Here is a 24285-nt window from a genome sequence, read left to right as displayed (position 1 = left end):
GCAACGCTCCGACCCCTTCCGTCACCTCCCTCCTTCTTCCTCAGGCCACCTAGGCTTAGGAGGGGGAGGAGGGGAGGGGGGGGGACGACGACACAACGCAGCCTCCCACGTGACCGCCGATCTTCGGGCACGTGATGCAAAGCGGCGGGCCTAACGCCCGCTTTGCCTTCTGGGAAATAGAGTTCGAGAGGACGCCCGGTGAGTCAGGAGAGAGCCATCTAAGACTACATTTCCCAGGAGGTAGCGGACCGAGGCGGTAGCCGCCGTAGTCGGAGAGCGGGGACGCAGGGCGCGCTGTCGGGCGGGGGTGAGGTTCGGGCCGGTTGTGCCGTTGCGAGACTGCAGCTGTAGTCGCTTCGGCTGGTCCAGGTGAGTGAGCGCCGCTGGTGGGAGTTAGGACACCGCCACCGATCCCTGTGTTTTGTTTTTTGTTTTTTTCTTCTCTTTTGTCAGCGGCGGCTGGTCCCCGGCGAGGGGAAGGCCTAGCGTGCGGCGGCTGCCCCGCGCTCAGCCCGGGCCTGCTCCGAGCAGGCCTGCTCGCTCGGCTCCTCCCCCTCCCCGCCCTTCAGCGCTTCCCTCCGGATCGGGCCTAGTCCGCCAGGCTTCGGCCGCCTTCTCTCCTGGAAGAGCTTGCATACTTTTTATGCACTGTGTCTGAGCGACGGCTTCCATCCCCTCCGCCCTCTCTCTCCCCAGGTCGGACGAACCCCATTATTTGAATTGTTTTTCCCGGAACTCTTGATCGCCCTTCCCCCACCGAGTCTCCATTGGCCTGGTTCTGTCTTCTAGGGCGCATGTGGCAAATAGATCCTAAACGTTAATACTTCCGTTCCTTTCTTTCTTTTTCTTTCTTTCTTTTCTCTCCTGCCTTGTGGCCAAAATAGGCATACTTGAAATTTATTTCCTATTGGAAAAATAGTTCCCACTTTTTTTTTCCTCGGGTTGCAAGGGGAGGCCGACTTGCCTCCAGGGGTAATCGGCGTGTGTCCTGCTTATGAGAAGCAGTTGTGTCCTACACTTAAGCAGCTTTTCTCTATTTTCTTTGCCCTTCTGAATCTTAACGGGTGGACTGTGGCGGCGGAGGCAGGCGGCAGCACTGGTGGCTCCGAAGTTGGAAGCCATCGGTGAGAGTACTGTTAACGGGGGGGGGGGGGGGTGGGGGGGGGTGGGGGGGGGGTGGGGGGGGTGGGGGGGGGTGGAGGATTATTAAGTGGAGTGAAGGAAAAATTGCCCGGAATATGGCAAGGACGTAATAAGAGGGAGCCAGTAAAGTTGGCTTAACCAGCTTTTCATTTTAAATTTCAGCCTTAACTTCGAAGTACTTAAGTTTTTCTCTTTTTCTAAAATGGCACAGCACTGGCTATAGTGGCTTAGGTAAACATTCAGTATAATTAATCTAAGATCGCTTACCCTCTGTTACCGAGTTTTGACTGTAGGTCCTGGGTGTGGGGGTGTGGGTGTGGTCATTTTTCTTACCTAGTTTTGTTTGTGGAAATACTGTCTAATCATGTCATTTAGACAGCTTAAACGTGTATGTTTTGTATAACTGTTAAAGATGTCTGGTGCCTTGAAATTTGGGGTGGTGGTGGTGGGGAAGAGACAGGTTTTGTTTTGTTTTTTTAATTTTTGTTCTTTGTTTTTCTGAGACTCACTTTGTAGACCAGCTGGCTTGGAAGAAACAGTTCTTTGTTTGCAGTTCTTCGTTCTTTGCAGCCGTGTATCCTGAAGACGTGTACCCTGAATTAATGTTACTTCTTAGTGAATCGTAAAGAAGTAGTGCCAGAGCCAGGGTCCAGCCCGGCTGGCCTCTACACTTTGTGTGTAGCTGAGATTGGCTTTCAACTCTTGAGTCTCTTGCTTCTACCTCAATGTTAATTTTATAGGCTTTTGCCACTACACGTTTGGTTACTTTTTTTTTTTTTTTTTTAAGACAGGGTCTCATTGTGTGTCTCTGGCTCACCTGAGTGAGACTCAAGAGATCCCTGCCTTCCCCTCTCTCCCAAAGGTGTGCTCCACCACCCTGGCTTGATGATGTTTTGTGAAAAGCATGGTTGGTTCTTGCCTTTAATAACACTCCAAGGCAGATAGATCTCTGAGTTCCAGGCCAGCCAGAAAGAGCTACATAGTGAAAACTTGTCTCAGAAAAGAAAGAAATTTATTCAAAATACTATTTCTTTGTTTTTCCTATTTTAGTTTCCGTGAAGGCTCTCTGGTTTTAGAGATGGATAGATTGACTTAGTCTAGGTAGGGCCTCTCCTCTTGTCTCTATCCTGAGTGTTGGTGACTGCTGAGGTGAACAATCATACTTAGGAAGATTGGTATTTTAGTCTGTAGACTAAATATGATTCGGTTTGATTGGGGTGCTTGTAATTATTAATACTCCAGTGTATTTCTTTGATATCAAAGTATGGGCACTTAGATATTTGAGTTAGCAAAATTAAGGATCACATTCCTGGGGTGTAGTTCGGTGATAGAGAGCTTTCTTTCTTTCTTTTTTTTATTTTTATTTTCTGAAGCAGGGTTTCTCTGTAGCCTTGACTGACTGTCCTGGACTCACTTCGTAGACCAGGTTGGCCTCAAACTCATAAAGATCCACCTGCCTCTGCCTCCTGAGTGAGTGCTGGGATTAAAGGCGTGCACTACCACTGCCTGTTGAGAGCCTTCTTAAAGAATATTGAAAGTCCTCAGTACAAAAGAAAGAGCCTGGCCTGGTGGTGCACACCTTTAATCCTAGCACTCTGGAGGCAGAGGCGATCAGATTGCTGTGAGTTTGAGGCCAGCCTGGTCTATAAAGACAGGCCAGGCTAACACAGAGAAACCCTGTCTCAAAAAAGCAAGCAAGCAAGAAAGAAGAAAGACAGACAGACTATGGACATCTAGGCTTGGTAGAGCATGGTTTAATCCCAGTACTTGAGAGGCAGAGACAGGTGTATCTCTGAGTTCAAGGTCAGCCTGCACTACTTAGTTCCAGGACAGCTGGACCTGTGTAGAGACCCTCTCTCCAACAAAATACGGATTTTTGGAAAGTGATCTGCCTTGTGTTGGTTAACTTTTGGAAGAAAACCTTGGAGTGTGTCCAAGATTAGCACAAAGGAGGGATTAGGCTGCCTGGGGGAGCTCAGACTGAAGTTTATTTTAGTTTCCCTCCTCCTCTCTTTCTTTGAGGCATGGTCTCTATAGTCTAGGCTATTCTGATGATGTCTCAAAGACATCAGCCACTATGCCTGGCATTTATATATTTTAGAATGGCATTCCCTTTCTTTTGAGAATCGTCACATCCTGAATTGAAGGAAATGCAACTAATGCTATTTGGTCAAATACTAGATTTTGGTGGATTGCTTCATAAACATCTAGGGCCAGTGAAGAACTTGACTGTGAGTGGGTGAGTGAGTGAACAAATAGTGCCTGCCAGCCTACCTGTTTCCCAACCTGTGTGTATAGGCCTTGCAAACAGTGCAGGAAGCCAAGATAGTGCGATCACCAGTTCAAGGCCTTCCTGGCAACTGTTTTGAGATAGTAGAAGACAAAAATGTGAGCAAGTAAGTTATGATTGAGAAAAGTGGCATGGAAACGTAAGCAGAGGATTCCCACAGACAAAGATTTAGCAGCTGTGAATAGAGTGGTTTTATTTGTTTTGTGACAGTCTCACTATGTATATTTGGCTGGCCTGGAACTTGATATGTACGCCAGGCTGGCCTTGAACTCAGATCCACCTGCCTCTTCCTGAGTGCTTGGACAAAAGGTGGCCAGAGTTCTTTTTGAGGAAAGTGAGGAACCAGTTCTGTGGGGTATTAAAGAGAGAGTGCTCAGGTGGAAGGAATAGTAGGTGTTCAACTAGGAATGGATAGATTTTTTTCTTTGTTTCTTTTTTCTTTCCTTTTTCTGTTTTTATTTATTTTTAAAGAAAGCTAAGTATGGCCGACAGGCGTGACTGTTTTAAAATGAGTTAGTGAGGTATGATAGGTTGGTGAAGGGACTTTTCATTAGTACAAAAATAAAGAGCGGAAAGATTTGTTACTCAGGTTGGATATGTTAGATTACTTTTGCAGAGCTTGGGAAACGCTATCGAGGTGTAATCAAGAGGCTGCTTTACTAGTCTGGCCTGGGGTAGAATAATGGATAGAGCTATAGGAAGACACGTTGGGTTTGGGGTTAGCAGAGTCAAGGCAGTGTTACTGTATGAGCCATGCAGTTCAAGAGGCCCAAGGTTACTGGGCACCGTGGTGTACGCCTGTGATCTGCGCACTCAGCGTTAGAGGCAGAGGCAGGTAGGAACTCTGTGAGTTGAAGGCCAGCCTGGTCTACAAAGCCAGTCTGGGACAGCTAGGGCTACACAGAGAAACTTTGCCTCAGGAAGAAAAAAAAATGGGCAAAGGATTTGACAAAACAAAGCAAAACAAAAAAAGAGGCCCATGGTCTCTATAATTTGTATGCAGTGTGTGCTTTTTAAAAAGTCTCCATTATATTCATGTAAATACCAAAAAAAGTTTAGCTGTATGAGAGGCTAAGGAGGCAGGATTGTTGTTCATGGTCTGCCAAAAACTTGTGGAGATCTCATCTCAAAAGAAAAAGGTGTGGTGTCTCTTGCCTTTAATCCCAGCTCTTGAGGCTGAGGCAGGCCTATATTTATGAGGTTGAGGCCAGCTTCGTCTACATAGGAAAAGTTCCAAGACAAGAAGTTAGACAGGGCTGGAGAGATGGCTCAGTGGTTAAGAGTGCCGCCTGCTCTTCCAGAGGTCCTGAGTTCAATTCCTAGCAACCACATGGTGGCTCACAGCTGCCTATAATAGGATCTGATGCCCTCTTCTGGCCTGCAGGTGTACATATATGCAGACAGAGCACTGTATACTTAATAAATAAATATATCTTTAAAAAAAAAAAGAAGTTAGACACTGTTTAAAAACAATCAAACAAACAAAAAACCCATGAACAAAAAAGAAAAGTAAAAAATAGAATATGGATAGAGCTCAGCGGCAGAACTGTTTACTCTTTTTGTTTTGTTTTGTTTTTGTTTTGAAGACAGAGTTTCTCTGTTACACAGAGCCTTGGCTATCCTGGACTCTTTGTAGACCAGAGGGGCCTGAAACTCAAAGAAATCTGCCTGCCTCAGTCTCTGGAGTGCTTGGAGTAAAGGTGCACACCACCACTCCTGGCTTGTAAATGTTTCTTAAAATGAGTGAGGTTATTAGGATTCTTTTACCACCAAGCATTTACCTTAGAGACAGTGATTCAACTTGCATAGCCCTGGGTTCCATCCCGGTACCACACAAAATAGTATAAGACTCACTGGTTTTAGGGAAGAGGGGAGGGAGATTAGAAAGGGTCGTAAGAGGTGATTAAGTGATCTAAGTATTTTACATGGATGTTTGAAAAGTCATAGTGAGCCCGTGACGGTGTGCACCTTTAATCCCAGCACTAGGAAGGCAGATCTTTTGAGTTTGAGGCAAACCTGGTCTATAGAACAAGTTCCAGGACAGCCATGGCCACAAAGAGAAACCCTGTTTTGAACTCCCCCAAAAGTTATAATGAAACCCCTTTGTACAACTAATAATATGCAAAGTAAACACCAAAGAACACTTGCTTTAGACCTATAAAGTAACCTATAAAAATGTAATGGCAGCCTTCCATGGTGGTGCATGCTTTTAATCCCAACACTTAGGGAAGCAGAGGCAGGCAGATCTGAGCTCCAGGCCAGCCTGGTCTAAAAAGGGCATCCAGGACAACCAGGGCTACATAGAGAAACACTGTCTTGAAAAAAAAACAAAACAACCAAACAAAAAAGTAATGGCCTAAGGCTTAATATGAGTGTAAGACACAGGAGACATACATACTGGGCACCCTTCTAAAAGATAGGCTTTCTTAGTCTTTAAACAAACTTTTGTTTGTTTGTTTGTTTGTTTGTTTTTCCTTTTTCAGGAGAAATAAAAGTTAATGATGTCCCATAGAAATTAAACTGTCAGCCAGGCAGTGGTGGCTCATCCTTTAATCCCAGCACTCCGGGAGGTAGAGGCAGGGGGATCACTGTGAGTTTGAGGCAGGCCTAGTCTACAGATTGAGTTCCAAGACAGCCAAGGCTATACAGAGAAACATTGTCTAGGGGGGAAAAAAAGGAAATTGTCAGTTTCTTATTGTTTTGAGGATGTGAAGAAGCTAAAATTTAGCTTCACATAAATTAATTTGCTTTTTCTCCCTCCTCCTCTCTCTGTAGACCAGCATTGCCTCCCTCAGATCTATCTGCTTCTGCATTCTGAGTGCTGGGATTAAAGAAAGGTCTATGCAGCTACCACCTGGCTTTTCTTTGTTTGCTTTTGGAGCCGGTTTCTCTGTGTAACCTTGGACTCACTTTGTAGATCAGGCTGGCCTGGAACTCACAGAGATCCACCTGCTGCTGCCTCCCTGAGTGCTGGGATTACAGATGTGCATCACCACGCCCAGCTTTTTTTTTTCTTTTTGAGACTGCCTGGTTGCCCAGGCTGTCCTTAAACTTGGCAGATATCTGGGGATGGCTGAACTGGCTCCTTTAGATTTTGTTTATAGATCTTATTTTAGTGGTGGAAGTGGAAAAACTCTTCGTGGTTTTCAGTCATGCATTGCATAGGGTATATCTATTTGTCTTAGCTGCCAATAGAACTTCCGTGTATTTTTTGTTATGGTGAAAGTTGAAAATTTAAGTCTTCTGGACTAAATCCAGTCTGTAGATTGGTTTTTGTTTGGCTCACGCAGAGTTAAAATTTGAATTAGTAGTCAGCATTTGAAAACATATATGTAAATACAGATTCAGGCTGCTTTTGAAAAATTAGTTGTTTGTTTACAACAGCTTTCTTTTCTGGTTTTTTTTTTTTTTTTTTTTTTTTTTTAAATTTCGAGACAGGGTTTCTCTGTGTAGCCTTGGCTGTCCTAGACTCACTGTGTAGACCAGGCTGGCCTCAACTCACAGTGACCCGCCTGTCTCTGCCTCCAGAGTGCTGGGATTAAAGGCATGCGTGACCACGCCCGGTTTACAGCAGCTTTCTTGTGACTGAGACATGTCTTTTCCTGGTTGCCACAGAACTCAGATTTCACTACAGCCTGATGGGTATCCCTGATACAGAGCAGTATCCTATTTGTCTGTTGATTGTAGGCATTTTAGTTTGCTTTCCCTTTGCATTTGTAATACAGGTCTCTGAATGCCCCAAAACTAGGCATGGTAGGGCTGGCCTGTGACCTCGGACTTGGATCCTGGCAGAGATACCAACCAGATCAGGAAGAGTTCAGGGAGCCTGGCTTATTAGAGACTTGTTATTTTTGCTGCCTGCAGTGATCTCCCCACTTCAGGAAAAATAATCTTGGTCCCTTATTTTCTTGGTGGCTTTTTATTTATTAGGCTTTTTTCCCCTTAAATTTCATATCCTGATTTTTTTTCCCATTTATTTATTTATTTATTTATTTATTTGAGACAGGGTTTCTCTGTGTATCCTGGGCTGTCCTAGACTCGCTTTGTAGACCAGGCTGGCCTTGAACTCACAGCAATCTGCCTGCCTCTGCCTCCCAAGCGCTGGGTTTAAAGGCACATCTTTTTTAAAGTGTTTTTTTTTTTTTTTTTTTTTTTTGCCAGGCATGGTGGTGCATGCCTGTAATCCTAGCACTCAGGAGGCAAAGGCAGGTGATTTGAGGCCAACCTGATCTACAAAGCAAGTCCAGGACAGCCAAGGCTACACAGAGAAATCCTGTCTCAAAAACCCAGAAATATTACATGAAAAACAAAAAAAAATTTTTTTTGTTGGTTTGTTCCTTTTTTTAAGGGAGGGACCCCTAAAATGTGGGGCTGCTTTGTTTTGGAACTGAAGCACAAGGACTTTTAGAAGATAGTGCCTTTAAGACATTGCTTTGCCCTCTGCCCTTACTTGTTTTTTAGCTGGCTTATGTTCAGAGTCGCCATTTTTGTTCTGCCTGGTTTGCTTTGTAGCATCTGAAATGTGGTAACTGCGTAGCTTAATCTGTCTTGGAAGAGAAGGCCAAGCAAGCAAAGAGAAAGTCTAAACACAAGAGTTTGGGCTGGTTGTTTGAGATGTAAGATTCACCAGATTTAGTCATGTGTCCTGGTGCTTTCCTCTAGTTCAATGATTTCTGATGTTGAGGCAGGAGGATCACATGTTCAAGGCCTAACTGGGCTACATAGCAAATCTGAAGTCAGTCTTGGTAGCATAACATAGCAAGACTGCCTCAAAAGAAAAAAAGAAAAGATGAGGGTCTCTGGGTGTAGGGAGCCTATCTAGAATTCAGAGGCTCTAGGTTCAATTTCCAGTACTGTTTGTTTTTCCAGGCAGGGTTTTCTCTGATAGATGGCTAAGCAGTACTTGTGGACCACACTAGAGCTTCTCAAATACATTTGTCCTGCACTGCATTTAGATTTAGTTACTACAATGAATAATTTCCCAGCCAGAGCTGGACAATGGTGGTGCAGGCCCTTAATTCCAATACTCGGGAGGCAGAGGCATATAGATTTCTGAGAGTTAAAGGCCAACCTGGTCTACAAAAGCGAGTCCAGAATAGCCAAGGCCACACAGAGAAATCTTGTCTCCAAAAACCAAACCAAACCAAAACATTTATCTTTCAGGCCAGCCAGAGCTTTATAGTGAGTCCCTTTCTTAAAACACACACACACACCAGTCATGTTGAATTTATTATCCAGAGGTTTTCTACATAGAGTTCTATGGTGTGTGTGTGTGTGTACACACACACGTGTATATATACACATGTAAAGGCCAGAAGGCATTGGGTTTTTCTCCTGTTTCTCTGAACCTGGAGCTCTTGTTTTCCCACTAGGCCCATATATAGGGGGGCGGGGAGAGAGAGAGAGAGAGAGAGAGAGATAGAGAGAGAGAGTGTGTGTGTGTGTGTGTGTGTGTGTGTGTGTTTGTGTGTTTGGGGGGGGGGTTGGTGTTCTCCCAAGCTGATGTTATAGAGGTTGGTGGGATGTTCAGGTTAATATGGCTGCTGGGATCTGAACTGTGATCTTCATGGTTGAAAAACAAGCTCGTAACGATTAAGTCATCTCTCCAGCCCCCAGGTTCTAGTTTGTCATTTGTTAAGAGAGAGAATTACACTGTGTAGTCGTGGCTTGCTTAGAACTTTTGTGTAGACTGGTCTACTCTCAAACTCAAGAGATGTGTCTGCTTCTGCTTCCTGGGTGCTGGGATTAAAGGCATAAACTACCATGCTCAGTCCTGTAATTTAAATTTTTCTTTTTGGTTAGGTTTATATTAGAGTGTGGTAGTGTACACCTGTAATAACCTGAGCTCTTGGGAAATGAAAGTAACAGGTCATATAGCGAGTTCCAGAACAGCTTGGATTGGAGTCCCTATTTTCCCCCCTTTAAAAAAAATAAGAAAAAGAAAAATTGAAGTCAGGATGTGGTTTATTATTATGTGTTCCTGTAATTACTGCACCTAAAAGGCTAAGGCAGCATGTACTAAATTCTGAGGTCAATTTGAGCTACAGACCATTCTCTATTCCTCCCCCCCCCCACAAAAGAAAGGCAGAAGGGGGAACTTCGTTTTTGTCAGTCAGGACTAGGAAACTAAATCTACAAGCCCTAAGTTTTGATTTCTTGGAGACAGGAAAGTATTCTGTTTGCATGTGTACCTGCAGGCCAGAAGAGGGCACCAGATCTTATTGTAGATGGTTGAGAGCCACCATGTGGTTGCTGAGAATTGAACTCAGGACCTTTGGAAGAACAGACAATGCTCTTAACCTCTGAGCTATCTCTCCAGCCCAGAAGTAAGGGTTTTTGTTGTTGTTGTTGTTGTTGTTGTTTGGTTGGTTGGGTTTTTTTTTTTTGTTTTTGGTTTTTGTTTTTGATTTTTCGAGACAAGGTCTCTCTATGTTAGCCTTGGCTGTCCTGGACTCAACTTTTGTAGACCAGGCTGGCCTCGAACTCACAGCGATCCGCCTGCCTCTGCCTCCCGAGTGCTGGGATTAAAGGCGTGCACCACCATGCCCGGCTTCAGAAGTAAGGTTTTTAAAAAGACATTGTGTTTATTGGACAACAAATACAGCTCCAAGAGATCATAGCCTTGGGCTAGAGAAATGCCTCGGTGGTTAAGAGCACTTACTGCTCGGGTTTTCAACTCTAGTTCGAGATGAATGTGTTGCATATACATGTAAACAAGAAACACAAAATCTTTTTTTTTTTTTTTGAGACAGGGTTTCTATGTGTAGCCTTAGCTGTCTTAGACTCCGCTTTGTAGACCAGGCTGGCCCCGAACTCACAGCAATCCACCTGCCTCTGCCTCCTGAGTGCTGGGATTAAAGGCGTGAGCCACCATCACTGGCTCGAAACACAGAATCTTTAAGCATTCAGAGTGTTGGAATCAAGCAGTTGTAGGGGATCCGACACCTTGTTCTGGCCTCTGTGGGCACCAATGCAGTGCGTGTATTTATACACACTTAGGATGACTTTTTAAAGTGGTTAATAAAACAATTGGCTGCCAGGTTAGTTTAATAATGAAAATTGGAAGAACACTATAGACCATTAGTTAAGTTAGAAAAGCTCAGAGTTTTTCTAAGAAATGAGAAAATAGTCCCAGTGGTAATGTATACTCATTTAAAATGCATACAGAAATTGCCATCTCTCTCTCAGGACATAGAGAGGAGCCTCTGGGGTGAATCAAAGAGTGTCTAACATGCCAGCTCTGTTGTTCATGCTCTTTCCCTACTGATGACATCACTGATTGCATAGGTGATCATGATCTTAATAGACCCTTTGTATTGAGTAAGTTCTCAGGGGAGAATATCACAGGTTGTTTACACAGGGGATATTGTAGAAAAAGTTTTAAATGAATGGTTCCTCAGCTTGCTGATTATCTCTGCCCACCTCTTAATAGGATCAAAACCCATTTTGGCTTTTTGTTTTGTTTTGTTTTGTTTTTGAAGACAGGGTCTCTCTGTGTAGCCTTGGCTGTCCTGGACTTGTTTTGTAGACCAGACTGGCCTTGAACTCACAGCGATCCCCCTGCCTCTGCCTCCGGAGTGCTGGGCTGTTTTGGCTTTTCAAGACAGGGTTTCTCTGTGTGGCCCTGGCTGTCCTAGAACCAGGGTGGCCTTGAACTCACAGAGATCTGCCTGCCTCCCCCTCCAGAGTGCTGGGATTCAAGGCACGCACTATTGTCATCAAAGATCTTTTGACCTGTAATATAGGTCTTTTCTCTTCACAGCAGTTTACTTTGTATGATTAGATACCTGCTTAAACAGAAGTAAACCACAATAAAAATAAAATCTATTAAATTCAAGGAGGTTTCTAATTATGCCCCCTGGCCGCCCAGTACATAGTTTAAGATGTACTGGATGCCAGGGCCTGGAGAGATGGCTCTTCAGTTAACAGCAGGGAAGTGGTGGTGCACAACTTTAATCCCAGCACTCTGGGAGGCAGGGGCAGGGGCAGGAGGATTTCTCTGAATTCCAGGGCAGCCTGGCCTTCAGCGTGAGGGCTACATTGAGAAACTCGGTTTGGATAAACCGAAACCAACGAAACAAAAAATTTATTGCTCTGGAGCTTGAGAGATGGCTCAGTGGTTTAGAGTACCTGTTGCTGTGGTGGCTTACAGCCAACCATAACTTCAATTATGGTACTAGGCATACACACAGTGCATAGACATATATGTAGGTAAAACACCCACACATACACAGAAAAACTAAAAAATAAACTTAATGCTTTTGTATAAGACCTGGGTCCAGTTTCCAACACCCATATAGCAACTCATAACCACCTGTAACTCCAGTTTAGGGGATCTGATGGCTTCTTCTGGCATCTGAGGGCGCCAGGCATGCCGTTGATGCATAAACATACATAAAGGTAAAACAAATACAGGTACATTTTTTATTATTTAAATTGAATTTGCTAACTTGAATATTCCTTTTGCATGGTTATTCTCAGCTTTCCTTGTTTTTAAACATGAGTTTCCAGGGCTAAACATTAGGTCTTCGTGCTTGAAAGACAAACTTTATTGACAAGTGACCCCTCCCCAGCTTGTTGGTGGGTTTGAGGCAAAGTCTCACATAACCCAACTTGGTCTAGTCTAACATGTATTGGACTTTGGCTTTGAACTCCCAAATCTTTCTGCTTTTATCTCCCAGTGTTTGAACTTACAGGTATATGCTACCACTGTAAAGGGAACTTTTATTTGCCTGTCTCAGTTGTTGTATTGGAAGATTATTGCCTCTGCTAACCTAGGTCTAGAATGTTTTCAGCCTCTGAGATTTTAATTGCTTAATAAGCTCACCCTTTCTTGTTCTTAGTGAACTCAGCTGCCTGGTTGAGTTCAGTTGCTCTGGCTTAAACTTCTCTCCCAGCTAATTTATCCAATCTGGCTTTTCTCTCAGTCTCTCAGTTGCCTTGCTTACCCTCAAACTAACTTCAGCAATCTTCTAATCTGGCTCCTTCTCATTCTCTGGCTCATTCAGTCTTCAACTGAGGTCTCTGCAACCTTTTAATAACAGTCCTGGTAAAAATACTCCTCCCTCATTGCCTCTTTAAATAACTTCTCTTTCCTCTAACTTGAGAGTTGGGCGTATTCTATTCTGTCAAATCTTTCTCTGATTCGTCGCTTTTTCTGCTCTCAAACATCACTTTCAAAATGGGTGCTTCCTTTTACACACTAACTTGACCTTCATTATTTGAGATTAAAAGTGTGTGCTACCACACCTGGACCTAAGCTTTTCTTTACCTGATTTTTTTTTTAAGAGTTGCTTATTTATTATGTATACATTGTTCTGCCTGTAGTCCAGAAGAGGCCACCAGCTCTCATAGATGGTTATGAGCTACCATGTGGTTGCTGGGAATTGAACTCAGGATCTTTGGAAGAGCAGTCAGTGCTCTTAATCTCTGAGCCCCTTCTTTACCTGATTCTTGATCTATACCAGGTTGGCCTTGAACTCAGATCTGTTTCCCAGAGGGCTTGGTGGCACATGCCTTTAACCCTAGCCGTTGGGGAGGCAGGATCTTTGAGTTCCTGGACAACCCTGTTTCGAAAAAACAAAAAATGGATCTGAGCTGGGGATGGTAGTGCACGCTTTTATGCCCAGCACTTGGGAGGCGGAGGCAGGCGGATTGCTGTGAGTTTGAGGCCAGCCTGGTCTGCGAAGCGAGTCCAGGATAGCCAAAGAAGGCTACACAGAGAGACCTTGTCTTGAAAAAACAAACAAAAACAGATCTGCTTTGCCTCTGTCTCCTGGATTAAAGGTGTATTTGTATTCCAGCTGGATCACACAGACCTAGAAGGTCTTTGGATGTGATCTTTTGCCAGAACAGCCATGTTCTGAATTCCTCTATGTGAATTATGAGTACTTTAATTCTCTTGGACTTCCTGTACAGTGAAAACCAAAGGGTCCAGCTAGTAGTTCACAGAGGCAAGATTTAACCCCTGCCCCCTTCCCCCATTTTTCTTTCTTTCTTTTTTCTTTTCTTTTTTTTTTTTTTTTTTTTTTGAGACAGGGTTTCTCTGTGTAGCCTTGACTATCCTGTCCTGGACTTGCTTTGTAGACCAGGTTGGCCTCAAACTCACAGCGATCTGCCTGCCTCCCAAGTGCTGGGATTAAAGGCGGGTGCCACCACCGCCCAGCTTCTTTCTTATTTTTAAAGAGTTATTCAGATCACATTATAGATGGTTGTGAGCCACCATGTGGTTGCTGGGAATTAAATTCTGGACCTCTGGAAGAACAGTCAGTGCCCTTAACCTCTGAGTCATCTCTCCATCCCCCGCCCCTTTTTCTTGCCCAAAGCTTCTATTTAGTGAAGACCATGATTGCTCTTTCAGAGTTCAATTCCCAGCACCCATATGGCTACTCACTTCTGTCTGTAACTCCATGATCTAATACCCATAGACATACACCACAGGCAAAACACTGTCCAAAGAAAAGAAAACAGGCGGTGGTGGCACACACCTTTAATCCCATACTCAGGAGGCAGACCCAGCCAGATCTTTATGAGCTGGTCTGTAGATCAGTTCCATGACTGCCAGGCTCTAAAACAGAGAAACCCTGTCTCAATAAAAACAAAATGTAGGAAAAAGTAAACAGTGAAAGAAGTTGTTTGAGATGTGATAGGACTAGAAACTAATTCACTTACTGAAGAGCAGGAAGAAAGTGTGACTTGCTGACTAGCTTTGAAGGAAAAAGCCAGCCGAGTCCCTCACCAGTGGAATCCTACAGTAGCGGTTCACCACTTCTCCCAGTGAGCTTTGTGCTTCCTGTACTTTTTCTAGCTGCATTGCCCCATATGCATTCAGAAGATGAATGACCCACATGGTTAATGTCTTTATTTTTAGGTAGATTGGCTAGGTTTCTAAAAAGGAGTGAAAAGCCAGGCAGTGGTGGTGTACACCTCTAGGAGTCCAAGGACAGCCTGGCCTACAGAGTGAGTTCTAGGACAGCTAAGGAGAGAGATACATAGTGAGAACCTGTTGGGGGTGGGGTGTTGGTGAAATATATGAATTGGAAAGGATTTTTTTTTTTCACTATGAATTTTAGAATTGATGGTGTATGTGAGTGCATTTTATTTGTTTTTTGTTTTGTTTTTAGATTTGTCTTTGTAGAGGCTGGCCTCCTCACGGTGACCCACCTGCCTTTGCCTCCCAAGTTTTGGGATTAAAGACCTGAGCCACCACGCCTGGCTTACATTTTAAGAGCTCTTTTGTCAGTGATAAAGAGCTGTTCCAAATCCTCATTCTAGTTTAAGACAGGCCCTAGAACTCTTATGTAGACCAAGTTGGCCTAAAAACTCACCTGTCTTTTCCTCCACAGTGGTGATACTTAAAGGCTTCTGCTACCATGCCTAGCTTCGGATCCTTAATTTATTGATCAACAAATAGAGAGATAGAAGCACTTGCCCTACAAATAAAGGTGTTGGCTGAAAATTGCTTTCATTTAGGGAGCCAAAACCTTTGCCTGGTACCATTTAGGGATTTCAGCCTTTAGTTGTCCATTTGTAGCAATGAGAAAGATTATTTCATCTATTCATATGGGTGTTGATATTTTGGGGAGAGAAAAAAAGAAAGAGTATTTTTCAGTAGGTAGACAAGAGGCCAGAGTAACATTAGCGGATGGCTGGTAGTTGGGCTTAAGCTCACTTTCCCCACCCACTCGTAGAATACAGAGATCCGCTGGGACTGAAGGTGTGCACCACCATTGCCTGGTTTGTAATTTTGTTTTTATAACATACACAGATTAAAAAAATAACAACCCAAAACCTTTAAGTTACCAGAAGAATGACTCCTAACCTTTAGGGAAGTCTTTAATGCAGGTGTGAATGTTTTCTATAAATTGCGGGACCTTAGAATTAAAATTTTTTACTGATTTATATTACAAAGTAACAGGAGCCATTTAATAGCAGAAGTGTCAGAAAGAGGTCTGTAATGTGATTCTTGAGTCTCGGTGAGTTTCAAAATCTTTGAAGTGTTCCCTAGAGGTGCCTCAGCTGCTTTTGTTGTTCCCCTTTCTCCCCTCTTCCTTTTACTCTGGAGAGTACAGTCTCGGGAGAAACAAGGAAAATAGTAAACATGTTTAAAATTTCACCTGAGCTCAGCTTTTCTACCCCAACTACCCTGAGGCAAATAGCACAAATAGGGAATGCTGCTTTAACTTTATGACTGGAAGGTTCTTTCCCTTTTTATTTCCATTCCCTCCCTTCATTTTTTTGACATAGGGTCTCTTTGTTTAAGGCTTGTTCTGGAACAAGTAAGGTGGTGGGTGTGACCTTTCCTTGACTTGTGATCCTCTTGCTAGTCTCCTCAGTACTGTGATGACAAGCATACACATACTCCGTTTTATTTGGTGCAAAGACTGAACCCAGGACCTTATATGTGTTAAGCAGCCACATCTTAGTTATCTTGCTTAAAAAAACAAAACAAGAATTTCTATATTTTGCCTTTAGTGTGGCCATTGAAAGTCGTTGTCGTCATCCCCCCCCCCCCCACTTTTGTGATATGTCCGATCATGGCTAAATTTGAAAATGCCATGCTAAGTGAAAGAAGGCTTTCACAAAAATCTATATATGCTTTGATTTTGTTGATAATAGATATCTCAGGGAGGGTTTGGTGAGATGGCTAAGTAATTAAGAGCACTTATATTCTTGCAGAAGATTCCAGTTTGGTTCCCTGAATGCACATGTTGCCTCACAACCATCTATAACTCCAGTTCATAAGTTTCAAAGGCATCTGATACCCTTTGCTGACATATTGTGTACATATAGACATGAATGCAAATACTGTAGCACATTCAGTAAGTCATAAAAACATACTAGAGGCCAGGAGGATACTCATTGGGAAAAGTATTTGCTGTGCAGGCCTAGCAGCCTAAGATTGATTCCCCAGAACCCACATAAAAGCCAGATAGCATATGCAGGTTATTATTTTTTATTTTATTTTTTCCTTGGCACCTTTTCTTTCTCTTTTTAGCAGGGGGAGAGGAAACACAGGCTCTAATTTTGTAGCCATGGCTAGCCTAGAGCTTGCTATGTAGACCAGGCTGACCTCAAATTCACAGAAATCTGACTGTCTTCTGCTTCCTGAATGTAATGATTAAATGTGTTTACTACCATAGTTGACACTACTTATTAAGTGTGATTCTTCTAAAGAACATAGAGACTAACTGAGCAGTGATGGTGTGCACCTTTAATTCCAGCACTGGGGAGGTAGAGGCAGGCAGAGCTCTGTGACTTCAAAGCCAGCCTGGTCTACAAAGCCAATTCTAGGACAGCCAAAGCTAATACAAACATTGTCTCAGAAACCAAAGGAAAAAAAGAGAATATGGAGACTAGAAAGTCAATAAAGCCTGGGAGGGCTGAGTCAATAAAATGCTTGTATGGAAATGTGAGGCCTTAAATTTGGATTGCTAGAAATCTAGTGTTGGGCCAGAGAGATTGCCCAGAGAGTGAGATTATACTACTTTGGAAGAGAACCTGAGTTCCGTTCTCAGTACCTTCATTGGGCAACTCTCAATAGTCTGCGGTAACTCTAGCTCTGGGGAATTTGACATCCTCTTCTGGCCTACACAGATTGACAGAAAGATACATGTACGTTCATGAGCCACAGTGTGGTAGGAATTGTGACAGATCTTCTGCCAGAATAGTAGTACTCTTAACTACTCATCCATCTTTGTAGCCTCAAAAATCTACAAATAAAAAGGTTAGAGTAAAGTTGTTCTGGTTTTTAAATTTCAATTAGAACTAATAGGTTCTGACTGGCCTGTACCTACATAGACCATCCTATCTTCCTGCCTCTCTTCCCAGGTCCAGGTCCTGGGGTTATTGGTGTTCATGAACATTCCTGGCTATGAGGTGGCTTTTAAAATAATTTTATTGTACACTGCACCCCCCCCCCCCCAATGCTTAGAGAAGTTGAGATTTGTAGAACTCATGAATTTGAATGTATCCTCTCTCATTAGGTATAATCTCTTCCAAGATGTCAAAAACAAACAAATCCAAGTCTGGGTCTCGCTCTTCTCGCTCAAGATCTGCATCCAGATCTCGGTCTCGTTCCTTTTCAAAGTCTCGGTCTCGAAGCCGATCTGTCTCTCGTTCAAGGAAGCGCAGGCTGAGGTAAGGGGGTATGGTTTATCATGTTGGGGAGGTGATTGTGTTGATTTGGGTATTGAAGGGCTCCTGTCAGGTGGCAGGTAGGATGGGCTTTCATTGCAAGGCTGTTTGCTTCATCTCTGTCCTTCGACCATACATACTTCCATTCACTTTAGAAGAGCATTTTATTTGTGTCTAAACTCCTTGCTTGAAATCATATGACCAATTATCTTTCACTAACGTGACTTTTTGAAGGCTTAAATCAAACTTAGTTGATTTATCAGCAATGAAAGGACAACTAAGGATTAATAATGTTAACATCATTGCATTGAGGTGAAACCTGTAACCCATTAAACTCAGTTAACTTTTAGGAATTTACCAGATGTCATGGGTGTATCTCTAATGTGCTGGTCACTAACAAGTTGCATTTATTTAACAAAGCATCTTAACGCTGAAAGTCAAAGTCAGTTGTATACACCAACAGGTTTTGTTTGTTTGTTTGTTTTTGGGTTTTCTTTTTTTTTTTTTTCTAAATGTGAAAATGATTGGTTTTTAGGTTATTGCGAATATATTTAAGTTTATTTTTGAAACCTTCAATAAACATCTCCATTTCGATTTCCAACAGATGCCCAGCATCTTTTAATGGTTTAAGACAATTTTCTCATTCATTGAAAACATGGTGGTTTTGTTTTTTCCAGATAGATCTTGTAGTCCAGGCTGGCATTAAACTTGAGACCCTTCCATTTCAGCCTCTTGAATCCTGAGATTTAAAAGGTTTAAATTTCTTCTATGGGATTAGGTTTTTTTTTTCTTTCTTTCTTTCTTTCTTTCTTTCTTTTGCTTTTGTTTTTATTTTTGTTTTTTTAAGCTTTTTTGAGATAGGGTTTCTCTGTGTACTCCTGGCTGTCCTAGATTCATACTTTGTAGACCAGGCTGGCCTTGAACTCATAGAGATCCGCCTGCCTCTGCCTCCCAAGTCCTGGGATTAAAGGTGTGTACCTCCCAGCTCTAAAGATTAATTTTACAAGCTTTTAATGCTTTTAATTTTTTTCTTCATGTAGACATTGGGAAACACTAGTGTAAACTATTCAAGGGAATTTTTTAAAAAGGTAGATTTGTTTATTTATTTATTTTATGTATACGAGTGCTCCTGCACACCAGAAGAGGGTATTAGATCACATTATAGATGGTTGTGAGCCACCATGTGGTTGCTGGGAACTGAGCTAAGGACCTCTGAAAGAGCAGTCAGTGCTCTTAACTGCTGAGCCATCTCTCCAGCCCCTCAAGGGAATCTTTGTGTAATTCTTTTTTGTATTTTGTTGTTTTGTTGTTGTTTCCAAATTGAACTTGCAAGACACTACTGTATCATTTTTATCCTCTTAGAAATTCTGCTAATAAGTGTCTGGAATCTTCCTTGAGGATTTATTATGAACTTAAAGCTTCTTTTTGTAAAGTCAATAAAACTTTGTTCTTGATGGCTTCTTTGGCTCTGTAGAATTTAGACATTAAATATGTAGCTGGTTAAAAAAAAAACAACACCTTCCTTTCTTAACAAAAGTAAGTTAAATTTCAATGAAATCTGTGAAAAATCAGCCTCAAAATTAATTTCATAGTAGAGATTAGACAAAAGGGATGTGTGAATACTGAAGGGGAAACTACTGATTTTATGTTTATACCTCAAGAGATTAATGTCAAGGCCGTGGGATGGAACAGAGAGGCTCTTCGAGTCCTGCCTTGCACCTAGTCTTGATTTTTTTTCTTTGCTTTTTCAAGACAGGGTTTCTCTGTGTAGCCCTGACTATCCTGGAACTATCTTTGTAGACCAGGCTGGCCTCGAACTCAGAGATCCTTATGCCTCTGCCTCCTGAGTGCTGTGATTAATGGCATATGCCACCCTACCCTGGGCTCAGTCTTCATTTTTAGCTGACTTAAATTTCATTTTCTTAGCCGGGCGTGGTGGCGCACGCCTTTAATCCCAGCACTTGGGAGGCAGAGGCAGGCGGATCGCTGTGAGTTCGAGGCCAGCCTGGTCTACAAAGTGAGTCCAGGACAGCAAAGGCTACACAGAGAGACCCTGTCTCAAAAAACAAAACAAAAAAAATTTTTTTTCCATTTTCTTTCTTTCTTTCTTTCTTTCTTTCTTTCTTTCTTTGTTTCTTTCTTTCGTTTTTGAGACAGGGTTTGTCTATGTAGCCTTGGCTATCCTGGGCTCCCTTTGTAGACCAGGCTGGCCTCGAACTCAGGTCGATCCACCTGCCTCTGCCTCTGGAGTGCTGGGATTAAAGGCATGCGCCACCACGCCTGGCTTAAATTTCATTTTCAACTGGTTCTAAAAGATACCCTTTTAAAAATTTAATTTGGTAAATGGAAACTAAATAAGTGGTTCAGAGCTAAGCATGACTGAACAGCCAAAGCTAAACAAAATTGAACTGACACAGACCAAATTGAGACATGCCAACCAACTCTGAAACGGCAGGAACTCTGGGTAGATCTTGTCTCCTGATGTACAGATTTGGTGTGGAGATTAACTTGAGAAATGAAGGAACAGTGTCATAAACAGGCAATTTGTTGGGTAGGGTTAGAGCCAATTTAAGTGCTGTCTATTTGCCTAGGAGATTATAAACTCTAGAAGAATTTTTATTTTTGTCCCTAGGAAACATGTTTTTTATCTTGACTTATTTGCCTGACTTGTGCTTTTAAGAAACAGATAGGGGCGCTGGAAAGATGGCTCAGAGGTTAAGGGCACTGACTGCTCCTCCAAAGGTCCTGAGTTCAATTCCCAGCAACCACATGGTACTCACAATCATCTATAATGTGATCTGATGCCCTCGTCTGGCCTGCAGGTGTACATGCAGGCAGAGCACTGTATACATAATAATAAATAAATATTTAAAAAAAAAAACAAAAGAAACAGATAGGGCCAGGTGGTGGTGGTACACGCCTTTGATCCCAGCTTTTGGGAGGCAGAGGCAGATGGATAGCTTGAGTTCCAAGCGAGCCTGGTCTAAAAGGGAGTCCAGGACAGCTAAGGCTACACAGAGAAACCCTGTCTCAACACACACACACACACACACACACACACACACACACACACACACACACACACACCTGCCAAAAAAAGAAAGAAAAAAGAAGCAGATAGGTAGCCAGGCATGGTGGCACACACCTTTAATTCTAGCAGGGGCAGGCAGATCTCTGTGAGTTGGAGGCCAACCTGGTCTACAGAGTGAGTCTAAGACAGCCAGGACTCTGTTACACAGAGAAGCCCTGTCTCAAGGTGGGGAAGAAAGAAGCAGATAAGTTTGCCACTGTGTGCTTACCTTTTTATTTCTGGCTTATCTATTTCGTGGTTTTGTTTTTATTGTTTCCTTTTGTTTTCCTTCTCCTATAAGGAAAGTATTTATCCTGAGAGTTTGAGAAACCATGCCTTTAAATTAACTGCTGAGTTCTACAGAATTGGAGAAAGTTCATTTTTCCCCCTTTATTTCACAGACTGTATCCTTTTCAGTGACCTTAAATAACTTTCTTTGCAGTCTGCAGAGCCTCATGTTTCTGCATCTTACAGTGACTGCATGTTTGGATGCAGGGGGCCATAGCGCCTTCCCTTACTCTAGTAATTGGTACAGAAGCAGCAGTAGTCTTAAGGATGGAAACATGAATTATATCCCTTTAGTGCTGGTGATGGATCTCCTTCAAGCAGAGCCCTTTAATGGGGTCATATTCCGTTTCATAGCCTACATCTGCCTCTCCTTTCTTTTCTTAATTTGTTACAATTTCTGAATGAGAAATGTAGAAGGTAAGTTTTTATTCTTTTAAATTTTGCTTAGATGGCAACCATTAATCAGCAAGTAGATACATCTTTGTTAGTTGTTATTCTTTATGGTGTAGATACATCTAAGAACAGTGGGCAGTACCAGAAAGCCAATTGTTTTATCTTTATATTTAACTTCTGACGGTAAGCTTCTCCTTAGAGGTCCTGGTTGCCTAGTTACCAGACCCTGAAGTGATAGTAATGGGTAATATAGTAGCCCCCTCCTTGTCTACAGTGGTCCTGTCCAAGGTCCCTACACACAGTATTATGTTTCTTCCTGTAAACACATGCATGATAAAACTTCACTTAAAAATTAGCTACAGAGAGATTAATAGCAGTAGAACATTAATAACAATTTACCATAATAAAAACTATTAAAGCATGGTAAATACTAAAGAATTGGGCAGGCAAGGTGGCTCAAAGGATACAAGAGTTTGGTGCCAAGCCTGAGGACATGAGTTTGGCCCTTGGGACCCTCAAGGTGGAAGAGGAGAACTGATTGTTTCAAGGTGTCCTCTGGCCTCCTGCATGTAATACACGTGGCATTCTCACAGAACACATATACAATACACAAAGGAATGGAGGGGGAACATTAAAGAATTGTTTAATTTTGGAATTTATCACTTAATATTTTTGACTGAATTGTATAAGAGACCCTGAAAAGCAAGATTTTGAATAAGGTGAGGGAAGGAAACTATCTTTTTTTTTTTTTTTTTAAAACAAGGACGTTAGTATTTTATTTATTTATTTTTTAGATTTATTTATTTTATTTATTACATGTGAGTGCCTTATCTGCAGAAGAGGGCATCAGATTACATTATAGATGGTTGTGAGCCACCATGTGGTTGCTGGGAATTGAACTCAGGACCTCTGGAAGAGCAGGCGGCGCTCTTAACCACTGAGCCATCTCTCCAGCCCCGGAAACTATCGTTTTACTACTGTTTTAAACTTTTTTTTTTTTTTTAATATGTATCAGTGTTTTGCCTGCCTGTATGTGTTTGTGTTCTACATGCATGCAGTGACCTTGGGGGCTAGAAGGGAGTGGCAGGGTCCTTGGAGCTGGAGTTAACATACAGTTGTGAGCCAGCAGATCTCTGCAACAACAATGCTCTTAACCACTAAGTTGTTTCTCCGGCTCCTTACTGCTTTTTTGTTTTGTTTTGTTTTTCGAGACAGGGTTTCTCTGTGTAGCCTTGGCTGTCCTGGATTCACTTTGTAGACCAGGCTGGCCTCAAACTCACATCGATCCTCCTGCCTCTGCCTCCCGAGTGCTAGGATTAAAGGCGTGCACCACCACGCTGGCTTTAGACTCTTTTAATTAGTGCAAAATGGTGGATTTCAGGCCGGGCATGGTGACACACGCCTTTAATCCCAGCGCTTGAGAGGCAGAGGCAGGTGGATCGCTGTGAGTTGGAGGCCAGCCTGGTCTACAAAGTGAGTCTAGGACAGCCAAGGCTACACGAGAGAAACCCTGTCTTAAAATACAAACCAACCAAACAAACAAATTAATAAAAATAAAAGCTGAAGAGATAGCTCAGGAGTTAAGAGTACTTCTGCTTGAGCCAAGGACCTGGGTTTGATTCCCAGCATCCACATGGTGGCTCACAACTGCCTCTACTCCATTTCCAGGGTATCTGATGCCAGCATAGACTACAAAGTGAGTCCAGGACATCCAGGTCCATTATACAGAGAAACTCTCTCAAACAAACAAAAGCAAAAAACAAATAGTGGATTCATTATGTTGTTTTTCATACATGAATACAATATATTTTGATTATGCTGTCGTTCCTGAAGGGGTTTTAGTTTTATATTTTGAGAAAATATTTTGCCATAATAGTAATATCATGATTGGCAGAAAAAGTGGTATGCAAGAACCTCATCAGTACCCTTAATCTAGCATTTGGGAGACAGAGGCAGGTGATTGAGTTTGGTGTTGGCCTAGTCTTGCATCGTAAGTTCCAGGCCACCCAGGGCTACCCTGAGACCCTGTCTCACCAAAAATAAAGGGGGCTGCAGTAAAAGAACTCAGTGTATTTGTACAAACCACTTTTTAAAGTTACTAGATTTGAGCCTGGCATGGTGGCGTGCCTTTAAGCCCAGCTCTCGGGAGGCGGAGGCAGGTGGGTTGCTGTGAGTTTGAGGCCAGCCTGGTCTACAAAGGGAGTCCAGGACAGCCAAGGCTATACAGAGAAACCCTGTCTCAAAAAACTAAAAAAAAAAAGAAAGAAAGAAAGAAAGAAAAATACTAGATTTATTTGTCTTGTCTATGTGTCTTACAGCACACATGTGGAAATCAAGGCAACTTGTGGGGGTTGGTGCTCATCATCCTATGGAGCCTTGAAATTAGTTCAAACCGAAAATGGAATTTAGGTTGTCAGACTTGTCGCTGACTGCCCTGATCTTTTACTTCTTCACTGTTGTCGTCTCCTTCTCCTCCTTCTTCATGATTATTATTTTGCTGAGGTTTTTGTTGTTGTTCCTTTGTTTTGTTTTTTCAGATGGGTTTCTCTGTAGGCTTGGCTGTCCTGGACTCACTTTATAGACCAGGCTGGCCACGAACTCACAGAGATCCTCCTGCCTCTGCCTCCTGAGTGTTGGGATTAAAGGACTAAAGATGTGTGCCACCACACCTGGCCACTGTCTTAATATTATTGCTATGATGAAACACGGTGACCAAAAGCAAAAGGGTTTATTGGCTTACGTTTCTATATTGCTGTTTATAATTCAAAGACATCAGGACAAAACTCACACAGGCCAGAGACCTGGAAGTAGGAGCTGATGCAGAGGCCATGGATGGGTACTGCTTACTGCTTTGCACTACATGGCTTGCTCAGCCTATTTTCTTAGAGAACCCTGCACCACCAGCCAGCCCAGGGGTGGCACCACTTACCACAGGCTGGATCCTCAAAACGCCTTACAACCTACA

The 24285-nt window shown here is 42.7% G+C and overlaps 1 protein-coding gene across 1 annotated transcript in view; it reads left to right on the top strand.

The window, feature by feature from the left end:
• Positions 1 to 223: 223 nt before the first annotated feature.
• Positions 224 to 24285, top strand: part of THRAP3 (thyroid hormone receptor associated protein 3) — a 40098-nt gene continuing 16036 nt past the window's right edge. The window contains exons 1-2 of the mRNA XM_084786253.1: positions 224 to 369; positions 17419 to 17572. Of these exons, the coding sequence (XP_084642379.1) occupies positions 17436 to 17572 (137 nt within the window). The 5' untranslated portion in view covers positions 224 to 369; positions 17419 to 17435. The remainder of the gene's footprint in view (positions 370 to 17418; positions 17573 to 24285) is intronic.

This window comes from Acomys minous, assembly GCF_964271855.1.
Source record: "Acomys minous genome assembly, chromosome: 6".
Lineage (NCBI taxonomy): Eukaryota > Metazoa > Chordata > Mammalia > Rodentia > Muridae > Acomys > Acomys minous.
Note: the sequence above shows the minus strand (reverse complement) of the source record. Positions and strands in the feature narration are given on the sequence as shown.